Below are 12,388 nucleotides of genomic sequence, written 5' to 3'. Positions count from 1 at the left end.
GTATATTTGGTAAGCATGCTCAAACGTCACATAAAAAGTCTCTTTCATTCAAATCTTCACCCTTAGAGTTGGTACATTTAGATGTGTGAGATGCCACGGTTGTCTCTAGGGGAAAATAAATATTTTATCACATTTGTTGATGATGCCACATGCAAATTATGGGTTTATTCGATTTGTTGTAAAGACAAGGCATTAGATAAGTTAAAAAAATTCTTGGCACTTGCTGAAAATATGACCAGCAAGACATTAAAGTGTCTTTGCTGCGACAATGGTGGGAAATATTGTCAAAGGCCTTTCATGCCTTTTTGTGATAGAAAAGGGATAAAGAGGGAGCTCATTGCCCCTTATAATTTGCTCCAAAACGGTGTTGTAGAGCATATGAATAGAACTATTGAGGAGAAGATCTGTACTATGATGTCTCATGTTGCATTACCTCATGGATTTTGGGCAGAGGTTGTTATGATAGCCGTACACTTGATAAATCGATCATCGAATAGGTCTTTGGGGAGGAGAGTTTCTCAAGAAGTGTGGTCAGGTAAGCCGCCTTTGTATGCACACTTGAGAGTGTTTGGCTGCGAGGCTTTTGTGCATATACGCTTAGAAAAACACAGCAAATTGGAATCAAAGTCTTGTAAATGCATTTTCCTAGGATATGGTGATGAGGGTGAAATGGGGTATAGATTATGGAATCACGAGAAAAGGGAAATTGTACGCAACAATGATGTTATATTCCGGGAAGATTGCATGCATAAACATTGAAAAGTTTGTGGAAGTCAGAAGAGTTGTATTTCGAGAAGAGATACCTGTAGGACAGCAAAGAGTGCCCACAGTATAGCAGCAAATACCTGCTGTAAATGACCATATCAATGTAGGGAATGATGCCAAAATTGATCAGCAAGAAGTTTTCCATGATATACCATAGTTTTAGAAAGAAAATGTGCTATTAGAATAGCTGAAACAAGCAAGACAGTATGCTGAACCATTTGAACAACAAGTTGTTAATGCAAATTTGCAGGCTGAACAGCCAGCAAACATTGATCATTGGGTCTGTAAATCAACCAAAATACCAAATAGCTAGACATGTTTGTTCCTGGTGCGAATTATGTTGTTGATTATGTCTTCTTGATAGATTGTGATGAATCGTCATGCTTCAAGGAAGCAATGGATAGAGAGGACAGCAAGAAATGGCATAAAGCTATGTTGTCAAAGATGGAATCTCTAAAGAAAAATGGTACTTGATTTGGTGCATTTGCCTAAGAGACAAAAAATTTTACCATGCAAATGGGTTTACAAGATGAAGGTCACCTCTGGTTCCTTGCCAAAATACAAAGTAGGACTTGTTGCAAAGGGGTGTACAAGCAAGAATATGGAACTGATTTTGATGAAATCTTTACTCCTGTAGTCAAGATGACTACTCTGCAAAAAATATTGGGCTTGGTTGCATGCGAGAATATGGAACTCATGCAGATGGATATAAAAACTGCATGTGATTTGCATGATGACATATATATACAACAATTAGAAGGTTTTGTGGCCAAAGGGCAAGAAAAGATGGTATGTAAACTCAATAAAAGATTGTATGGGCTGAAACATGCACCATGTGAATGGTATCATAAGTTTGATACATCCATGCAATCTCAAGGATTTAAAAGGAGTCAAGTGGATCACTGCTTATATACCAAGAAGGTAGCAAATGGTAGCCTTATTATGTTGGTTTTGTATGTGGATGACATGCTGATTGGTGGCAGGAATGTTTATGCTTTGGATACATTGAAGCACAACCTACATAGCATTTTTAACATGCAGGATCTTGGTGAGGCAAATCACATTCTTGGCATGCGTATACTTGGGGACAGATCAAAAGGTTTTTTTTATCTATTGCAACAGGAGTATATATCCAAGATTTTGCAGTGTTTCAATATGAAGGGGGGAAAAGCAATTGTCCTACTTTGCCTCCATATATGAAACTCAGTGCAAAGGACAACCCTAAATTTGATGATGAAAAGATTGGAATGGCCAAGATTCCATATGTTGTAACTGTGGGTAGCTTGATGTATGCTATGGTTGGTACATGTCCTGACATAGCACTTGTGGTGGGAGTGGTTAGCAAGTACATGGTATATCCTAGTAGAAAGCATTGGGAAGCAGTGAAATGTATTATGAGATATCTTAAGGGCACAAAGGATTTATGCATTTGCTTTGGAAAGCAAAAGGTGTTTTGTCATTAACTTTACGTATGCTTCATAGGGGGAGCAGTTTCCTGGATTTCTAAGCTACAGAAATGTGTTACATTGTCTACTACAGAGGTAGAGTATGTGGCTGCTACCAAGGCATGCAAGGAAGCTTTATGACTTTCACGTCTGGTGGGAGAGCTTGGCATTATGGAGATCCCAATCCTCCATTGTGATAGTCAGAGTGCTATCATGCTAGGATGAAACCCTGTCTTTCATGTAAAGATAAAGCATTACTTTATCAGGGATGTACTTGACAACAAAAGCATCGACCTTGTCAAGGTATATACAGATGATAACCCTGCAGATCTTCTCACAAAGGATCTTCTAATAGAGTGGTTTGTTCATTGTCGATGGATGATGGAAACTGGGGATAGTATATGTATTTCAACTTTGTACATACTTAGACTTAGTTGATTCTTATCTTCAATCTTAAGGCATGCTGCATTTAGATGGGAGATTGTTGGGAGAAAAGGGTCCCCATGTCTTTTATATGTGCTCGGGTGTGAACACACTCTTAGCACTTATACTTTCATATATCTATCTAAAAAACCTAAGAGAGGTACAACTCATTGTACCTACATATCATGCATCACTCACTCTCTACTCTTTAGTGTTGCTCACCTCTTTCTCTCTCTCTCTCTCTCTCTCTCTCTCTCTATATATATATATATATATATATATATATATATATATATATATATATATATATATATATATATATATATATATATAATTGCCATTGTTGACAATCACATCTCCACTGCACATCCGATATTTCAATGTTCACTCTTAGTATTTTCCGTACACACACTATTTCTTCCTGCAAACCCTACTCTCTCTTTGGTTGCTCGGTCATTTCTTGACATGGTATCAGAGCTTGAGCCGCTTAGTGAGCCGTGAACATCTGATTTCCTTACCATTTCCGCTGCGTCACTTGGAGATATCCTTCTTCTCCTCCCACCCTCCCTTTTACAGGTTGGCTCTACGATATCATAGCATCTCCACTATTAGATTGCCCGTCTCTTGGGTGTTTCTATTGCGGCAAGAACGATCACACCTTTGAAGATTGTCAACATTGACCTTTGCTCCCTACCCCATTAGAGTATATGCATCTTTCACCAAGCACTCCTTGTGCTATCTCTCCTTTTTGGGCCACGGGCCATGCAGATTGGTCTACATCAGCTCTTAGCTTAGTATGCTGAAGGCAATAAGATGCATACGATGTGCAGTAAGCCCTTACGAGTTGACATAGGCATTAAGACCTCACGCGGTGATAAGTCCTCTTGGAGAGAACCACAATGTGTGGACGTTTCCCTCCCACCCATTTTCAGGTCTAGTGGCCCCCCATAGCCGAGATCTCCCCCACAATCCACTCAATTGCGAGCCCATGACTATTCGGCACCCTTGGCTCACCCTAAGCCTTCTCCTTCTACCCTACCCTCTTCTACTCAAGTTCAAGAAGACACCTTTGGGTGCTCTTTGGCTTCTACTCCTTCCAAGCCCTAGATACCTTTCTTTGCCACTACAGGCAATACTTCAGACACCTCCGAGTCCGCGATCCATGAGTTGGGGTCCCTATCTCTCTTAGAGGGGGCTCCAAAGGGGGTTCTTTTTCTTTTGTCCTCAGAGGGGGCATCTCCTTTTTATTCTGCTTCAAAGGGGTCTCCTACTCCTCCACTTTCAGGAGGGGATCCTACTACTCTTGAAGTTCCTCACCCACCAATAGGTTGAGGCTTGAGCATGCAAGCTGCACATGTAGGCAATTTGCCAGAGAGAATGCCAAAACTATAGGGAAAAACTTCCTAGGCAAAAAGTGGTAGTTTTGACCCCAAAAAATGGCGAAGTATGATATGACTTTTCATATGTTTGCATACCAAATGTCTGCAGATGTTTGGTATGCTGAAATCCAACTATGGTGGCAATGGCTTCTCCTCTCCAATTGGTGACCATCCTCTCATCATGGCGACAACATTGTGAGGGTAGATTTCTTGCATTTGACATGTGCTGCCCTCCTTCAGTTGGGGTCTACCACCATTATCCAGGTGTCAGATTTGCTGCCCTTGTACTCTACGTTTGCTAGTTAGGAGGCTCTACTCATTTGCATTTTCTGCATCTGGTATCTCCAAGTTACTCCAACACAGCTGACGACCTTTATCTCCACCAAGCATCAGCATTTGGGCTGTTCTCTCTTGCATTTGGTAGCTCACACTCTTCAGCCATTTGTGTTTTGCAACTTGTACCTTGCTTCACCATCTGGCGTCACATCAGAGCTGGCACTTCCATCATCAGAGGCTGCTACATTTGTGTTGTCAGTTTCTGGCTCTTTTGTCTTCTTTGGTGTTACTCCACAGCAGCTGGTGTCAACAGTCTTCAGGCATGTGTTTGTAGACTCAGAGGCTCCTTATCATTCAACAGGAGTCTTCTTGCTCCAAGTATCACTGGTCATCATCCTTGAGTTGCGGATTTAGAGGCTCCTCTTCCTCGTAGTCTGCCTGCTCCAGGCAACACCTTATCATCCTTGCGTTTGCAGATTTAGAGGCTTCTTTGGCAGTCTCCTTGCTCCAGGGCATCCTTCCTGCTATGGGACCCTTGTATTAGATTCACTTCAATATTTCATTCATTCATTTGAGTTTCTCTTCTTTTCTCCTCTCAATGTTTGCTGTACATACAGTGTGTTTCTCTTTGCAAAACCTACTATCTTTCTGGTTGCTCAGTCATTTCGTGACACAATGTGCACAAATCAAGTGTTCCAACTTTTAGTGTCCAAGGAGTATTAATTAAAAAATTTAAGAGCTTTTGACATTGCCTAGCTGTTTAGGGGCTGTGGACAGCAGGACTTGAACAAGGCCCCATGAACTAGCAATGTCCTCTAGAAGGGTTGTGGGTAGTAATTTGCGATGAGAGAGCTGAATGATGACTGGTTGGAATTAGAGGGAAGAATGATGGCTGGCTGGATTGAAGGGATGCAGGATCGACAAACACAAGACTCCTATCTATAAAGGATTGGGGGTGCATTTGTTATGCTATCAAAAATAGGCCATGTATTTTGAGTAATTTAGCATTAGCATTAATTGGTTTTTGGGGCTGTTTTAAGAAGAGTAAATTAGTGGTGAATGCATCATAATTATGTCTGGGTAGAAACCCTAATATTAGTCCTAATATAAGCACCTCATGAGAGGAACCCCAAAAACACTTTTAGAGTATGATCTTTTCTTTAAGTGTGCCAAGAATTCTACTTGCTCTTTTCATGATTTTCATCAATCATAAAGTAGAGTATGTTTCAGCAAGAGCAAAATTAAATAATCTGGTCAAGACAGAACCAAGATTACACTTGAATAAACAATGTTTTCAACAAGGGTCTGCAGATTTTTCCATTCTTGGCTCTAAGTTAAAGAGGACTGGGTTGAGGGAGGGAGGGAGGGAGGGAGGGAGGTTGCAGCTCAAGCTCTGGTGCGATTGTGCAGTTCTGTTTTTTGCATGGGCATATTTACCTGAATCATGGCTTTACTCTATGGGGATCACATATTACCCCAGTAGGTAAGTCTTATCTTTTGCTGATTAAGCACAAAGGTGCACATTATGACTGTCATGTTATTCTTTGGAATCTAATAAATCTGAGCAGCCTGCTAAAGTATGGACTGGCATTAGCACATATTGTTGCTTCTATTTCATAAGTTGTGCTAGTAGTCTTATGTATCAGCAACCTAGCTGTAAATCAAATAAGCTCCAGTACATTTTGATTGATTATATAAATTGTTACCCAACAGGTACTGGGCAGTTGCTTTCCCTGCATATGCCATGATGTCAATTGTTTTTGTTTGCCTGATCTATACAAGTTTGAATTACATTGCAACAATTCCTCCCGACTCCTGGAATTCTTTATGTGGTACATTCTCTGTCACTTGAAACTGCTGGATGCGATTAGGTTTCTAAGTAAACTGCAACTTGGTGCTTCGATTTATTCTGCTTTTATTGAACATGACGCTTCTTTCTTTGTACCAAGATGGATCTTGAGATTTTGAAGGTGATTCTTTATAATGGGAGGCATTTTTTTGCATCTTGGAGTAAGCCTTTTCTGGCAAGGTTTTTACGATTATCCCATTTTTGTGCTATAGAGTTTATATATCACAAATGTAGGGGACTTTCTATTTTCCATTCTTTGTCTTTTGTCTTCTAAAGCAATGTTTTTTGGCCCCTGGGGAATGTGCTTTTGCAGGCCATGAGCTTAAAGGCATGGGTTTAAGCTGGGAACTTGATAGTGTTATTGAAAGCTGCTAAATTGCCAGCTTCTATAAAGAGAACATTTGGTACAGCTACGATTTTTAATGGAAGGAGGAGAAAACCAGTGGATTTTTGTTTTTTAATCATCTTGAACATCCTTGGGATAGATTATCCTGTGTAAGATGCAGGCTCCTCTAAAAGATTAGTCTGAGGCTTCTGATCATGAGTAGTGGAGTAAATATCTTAGATCTGACTGAAGTGGATTTAGCTGCCAAGTCCACCATTGAGAAACAAAAGTGCTTGTGCTTAAAACAGTTTGAGGAGCAAAAGCCATATTTTCCAAAAATCCAGAAAATCTTAGAACCGCAGTTATCAGGAAATCACAAGGCAACAATCCTTTCTGACTCATTGAATTCTTTATGTGGTGTATTCTCTGTCACTTGAAACTGCTGGATTCTCTATTACGTTTCTAACTAAACTGCAAGTTTGTGCATTGATCTGTTTTGCTCCTACCAATGTTCCTTTCTGTGCACCTAGATGTTATCCCCTGTGTTTGCGCTACAGGGCTGATGGCAGGATCACATAATCTTCCATTCTTTGATTTTCCTCTTTTGGGGAATGTGTGCTTTTGCAGGCCATGGGCTTAAGCTGGGGGTTTATTAATGGTGTTGGCAGCCGCAAAGGTGTCCGCTTTTATAAATAGTATAACTTTAGCTTTAATACAGTTATAGTCCCTTTAATGAAAGAAGCTCCAAACCAGAAAATAGACATCTAAAGCCTCTAGTACTGGAGAAGGAAGAAAAATTGAGATAATGTGAAAGCGGGTTATTTGATGTCGTCCGTTCACAGCTCTTTGTGATCTTTTCTTCAAACAACTAGGGTAAGCAGGCCAGTAATAAGGCGGTTAGTGTAGCACTCCATACCCGAATACTGTCGCCGGAAAGGACCGACTTATTCACCACTAGTTGCCATCACTAGGTATGAAAGATGGAGAATGATTGGTCAAGAGAACCATATTTTGATGTGGTTTTGCTTCTTCTCCTTTGGCTCACCTCAGGCCTTGGTTTGACCTTGTTAGTAGTCATGTGTGTCTTGTGTGGTCATCTCTTGCCTGTGAGTCTTAGTCTAAGTTAGATGAGGGCATTAGAAACTTTGACATTATCTTTGTTTGTCATTTTATGTGCTTTAGGCACTTTAGATGGAGGGCACATTAGTGCATTTCTTTTTGAGCACTTTAGGCTGTCCCAGGTCCCTAGATTTTGGGCCTAGCCACTTTATTAGCAACTATGGCCCCAATTTGCTTGTGTATTAGTGGCTTGCCCTCTCACTCATTATCCATCATTGATCCTTCGTGATGAACCAGCCCTCATTCTCTCGTCCCCTTAATACCACCTAGCACCGACACTGACGTGTAGAGCTGCGTGTTGGGGCTGACTGTTGCAGTCTTGTACCTTTAGCCATTGTAGTCACATTGTTCCTTCTCTCACCTGCATTCTCTTTGTGTCTCCTTGTTCTCTCTGTGTTCACTTTCCTTTCCATTGCACACTGTCACATGGTATTAGAGTCACGTGTGGGAGTAGGAGATCTTCAAAAAGGAGTACTCTGTTTGAGGTACCAGCCATTTTACTCACCAGTTTAGGGGCTGCAGATTTGCTTTTACAGCTGGGTGGCATTGTTCAGGCTGGATGACCCGATTTTCAGGTGAGCAGGACCATGAGCACTTTCCATTTTGCATTAGGGTGCATCCTACCAGGCTGGGCAGCCTGTTTACTGCCCATTACAAGCTGCATTTTACAGGGACTGTCCACTCTCAGGTTGCATTTTGTGCAGACCTGATCTCTGTCTGCTGCGTTTAGTACCGCCCCCACATCTGCACCTGTGATTCATCAAGGGGTCCTCTCTAGTGCTGGGTGGTGTCCACAGCTCTTACCTGGTGGTGGTTTTCTCCACTGCCAATCTGCATTTTGTGCATGTTATATTCTTGGTTTCTTTGTAGGTGACACTCAACAGCTTGGGCAGCACATTTTGCAAAGTGGGCGGCCTGTTTTTGGGCATGCAAACTATCTCCTTGCGGCCGTGTTTCATTCTGACTTGGTTCTTTTTGATCTGGGTGACATCAATTTGAGTCTGGGTGGTCTCTCTTTCAAGCTAGATGTAGAGCAGATCTGCTTTTACTGCAAGTACTCCACTTCCAGGCATTCCTAGTCTTTTTCCAGTCCCTAGATTGGCTGCTTTTACAGGTTGAAGACCTGTTTTCATCTGCATTTATTACTCCACCTCTCTGCTCGGCATTGTGTGCTCCTCTTTTGGCATCGGATACTTCCTATCTACCTTGCCTATGTTAGTCTTCTTTTGTACAGTGGCCCGCGAACCTTGATTGTTCCGAGGACACATCTTGGTTGCCTTTCATCCCAATGGCAGCATCTTTGTTTTCTTGTAGGTACTTATTGAAGGACATCTATGGCAGACATATATGCTTTGGGGGATCGTTTGGTTTGGAACATTTCAGTTGACCACCATCCTATCACGCTTGCCCTCTGTAACTTTCGGGGCTTTCATTTCCTGATTGGCATTGATGGCATCTCCTGAGCAAGTGTCAATCCAACCCTCTCTACCGGTCTTCGAGAAACTGGATGGGATGAACTATCCTCTATGGTCATGCCAAATGCAGTGTCTCCTTGACACCTATGACCTTTGGGATTTTGTTATTGTCCCTATACCTTGACTTACTATGGATCCCTGTGATTGTATGACCTCGGACTTAGTAGACTTATGGGGTCAATTGAATGCCAAAACTCGCTCTTTTCTTCTTTTGAGTTGTGCAAATTTGGTGCTTGTGCATGTAAGACATATCCACACGTCTGTAGAGGTTGGAAGAGATTGGTATCTTTGTACCAGATCCAAACATTTGGGCATTGATTATCTCTCGAATTGAAGCTACGATAGCTTTCTGTCACAAAATCCCTTACGTTGAGGAATCACATCCATAGGATGGAGTAACTTTGGGATGAACTTGCATCTCGTGGTATGGACATTTCTTTGGAGGACCTAGTGCGACACCTCTCATATCTTTTGTCATCGACATGTGATGTGTTCTACACGAGTCTTCTCACTTCTCGTAGCTTGGAGGCTCACTTGGGAGGAGCTAGTTTCATTGGTGCTTGAGCAAGATGTGTGTCACAATGAGAGGATATCTTGTGACCAGTTGGCAAGAGAGGGGGCCATCCATGCACCATTACCCTTTCCTTGTGCAAGGCCCTCCAAGGTAGCCTTCTATTGCCGCACCTATTCCCAACTGTGTACCATTTATCTTATAGATCACATCCCATCCCCCACCATCTTCTCTAGTGGCTCCCTCGTACCTCTCATCCTCTTTTAGAGGGGGACGATATCGATGATGCAGCTGTGGATTTCTTGGCCCTTTTTGTTTTCGAGGGGGCTTCCTAGGATTGTGAGGAGTTTCCTTGAGGATTCTAGTGTACCTCGGGCTTTCTTTCATGCAGTGATCTCTTTTCATCGTCATCAAGCCACCATCCTTGGTTGCTTGGCCCTTGGTCCCTATTGTTTCTATGCAGCTTATGGTGCCTCTAATAGTACCTTGCTCTTGTCTCATAATTGGGTCAAAGGCTTGGCTCTCCCATCCTCACATGGAGTTCTTAGGAGTGACCCATTCGAGGCCTCTCCATTTCCGTTGGCCTTTCGTTGGATTAGATTTGGATCTAGAGAGGGGGTCTTGCTCCATGGTTGGCATTTTTCATCAATGGACTTCATTAGCATTGGTACTCTTCCTATCACCCTTAGATCCACATCTCGTTTGGCCTTTCGTCACATCCAGGATGTGAGAGGGATGTTAGTAGTTGTATGTCTTGTGTAGTTATCTCCTGCTTGTGAGATTTAGTTTGAGTCAGGTGAGGACATTAGGAGCTTTGACATTGTCTTTGTTTATTATTTTATGTGCTTTAGGCACTTTAGATGGAGAACACATTAGTGCATTTCTTTTTGGGCACTTAAGGCTGTCCTAGGCACCCATATTTTGGGCCTGGCCACTTTATTGCCAATTGTGGCTCCAGTTTGTCTATATAAAGGCAGCCTACCTTGTTACTCTCATTATCCATCATTGATCGTGATTAGCCATCCCTCCTCATTCTCTCATCCCCCTTCTACCATTTGGTGCATAGAGCTGTAATGTAGGGCTCACTATTGCAGCCTTGTACCTTTAGTCATTGCAGTCACATTGCTTCTTCTCTCACTTGCCTTCTCTCTTTGTCTCCTCTCGATGTTCGATTCCCTTTCTATTGTGCACTCTCATAGACCTTATGATTAACATCGCTCCTCTCAATCAGCTGATTCTGTCATAATATGGCCTGAAATCTTTGCTGAAGCCTTGCCTTACAGAGTCGAAGGTCTAGTTGAAAGGAATTTGAGAAATTTGCTTTTGTAGCAATTCCGTGAGTACTGTTAGGTAGACCTTTGGTTTTTCACACGCAAAAGCGAATCCTTTTTAGAAAATATTACGATTATACACTCATGCAGTGAAAGAGAGCCTATGTCTGAACTCTTTATTATGAGGGCATGTCTAGATTAGCAGATTCTTGTATTTCAGGGGAGGCTTGTGTGAGAGAGAGTCTTCTTGTTATGGGTGGGTCTCTTTTTCCTTCAGTGTGTCTTTGTAAACTTTTACATGATATTTATTAAAGCTTCTCCCAGCAACCAGTAATCGTGAATATACCAGTTTCTGCAGGCGGAGGATTCTCTGATTCAATGTCTATTTTTGGATGTTTGCAGATGAATTCACACGAACGCCAGTGACCTTTTGTGGAGCTGACTCATGGGAGGATGAAAGACCCATTGATCCGATCTCAGATATCCCGATAACTGAAGTGAACCATCTGCTGTTTGGATCAAGCTGAATGGACAGAAATCTCACGATTCGAGGCTTAAGAACTTCCAACTTGCTACAGTTGCAAACGTTGGTAGGTCTGTCCATGGAAAAGCTTCACTAGCAGTGATCCAGACAGATGTATGGACCGTGTTTGTGACATTGAGGTTTGGATTACTGTGGCTAGATTTTAGAAGAGAAGACATTAGTTGATCCAGTGTCTGATTAATTGTTCTACTGGTCGCAGAAATTGTGAACTAAGTGTTCCTGGCAGTTACCCACTCTTTCATTTGTCAGATTTGGTTTGCCACCTGACTGTAAAAATATTAAAGGCGCAATCTCAGTATAGCAGGAGCTGTGGTGCTTCAAGTCATGTACATACATTTTTTTTCTAATGGGCATGAGGATTAAGAACCTGCGCTTCCTTAATCAAGCTAGTTTTCAGAATTCATTGTGTTTTTATTGGTGGTAATGTGCACTTTTGTCTGCTATACGTGGTGATCATGTACATGAACCCTTAGGTGAGAACTAAAGCCTGCCGTTCTACGAATTAGTCCAAGAGAGTGGTCGCTTGAATGATACGCTAATGAGGCAAAAGGCCCGCCATTTTAGTTATTAACGAGAGAGCTTGATTGATGAGCACATGTGAGTAGTTAAGGAAAGAGTTGTTGCTAGAGCTGACTGCAAGGCCATCCACAATCATTCACACACCACGTGCAACCCCTTAAAAGGCCTTGTGTGGTAGACCTTATTACAATGTAGAACATGAGACACGACTAATCAATAGACAACTGGACACACGAAAGAACTCATAATTAATTACAGGCTCAAGACCAAGTTAAGAGGACCCTGATCTGGATCGACCGTTTGTGAGATATTGAATGTTGGGTTGAGGTAAGTCCGTCCCTTTTGAGCATGAATCGAAGATACATTGGCTAATTCGGATTTGTACTTAGTGGGCTATGTTCTCTTCCAAAAAAAGGCGTGTCCCCAAAGTATCCCAATAACTAAGATCTCTCCATTGATTATGTTAGGTTGAACTTAGATGCTTTGC

The 12,388-nt window shown here is 41.9% G+C and overlaps 1 protein-coding gene across 1 annotated transcript in view; it reads left to right on the top strand.

The window, feature by feature from the left end:
- Nucleotides 1–11,763, top strand: part of LOC148030696 (phosphatidylinositol N-acetylglucosaminyltransferase subunit P-like) — a 47,594-nt gene extending 35,831 nt beyond the window's left edge. The window contains exons 2-4 of the mRNA XM_087687043.1: nt 5,699–5,771; nt 6,002–6,120; nt 11,241–11,763. Coding sequence (XP_087543169.1) covers nt 5,699–5,771; nt 6,002–6,120; nt 11,241–11,365 — 317 coding nt within the window. The 3' untranslated portion in view covers nt 11,366–11,763. The remainder of the gene's footprint in view (nt 1–5,698; nt 5,772–6,001; nt 6,121–11,240) is intronic.
- Nucleotides 11,764–12,388: the final 625 nt, after the last annotated feature.

Source organism: Lygodium microphyllum, chromosome 10 (assembly GCF_053477565.2).
Source record: "Lygodium microphyllum isolate KBCC chromosome 10, Lygodium_microphyllum_v1.1.10, whole genome shotgun sequence".
Taxonomy (NCBI): Eukaryota; Viridiplantae; Streptophyta; class Polypodiopsida; order Schizaeales; family Lygodiaceae; genus Lygodium; species Lygodium microphyllum.
The sequence above is the reverse complement of the archived record's forward strand: the minus strand, read 5'-3'. Positions and strand labels throughout refer to the sequence as shown.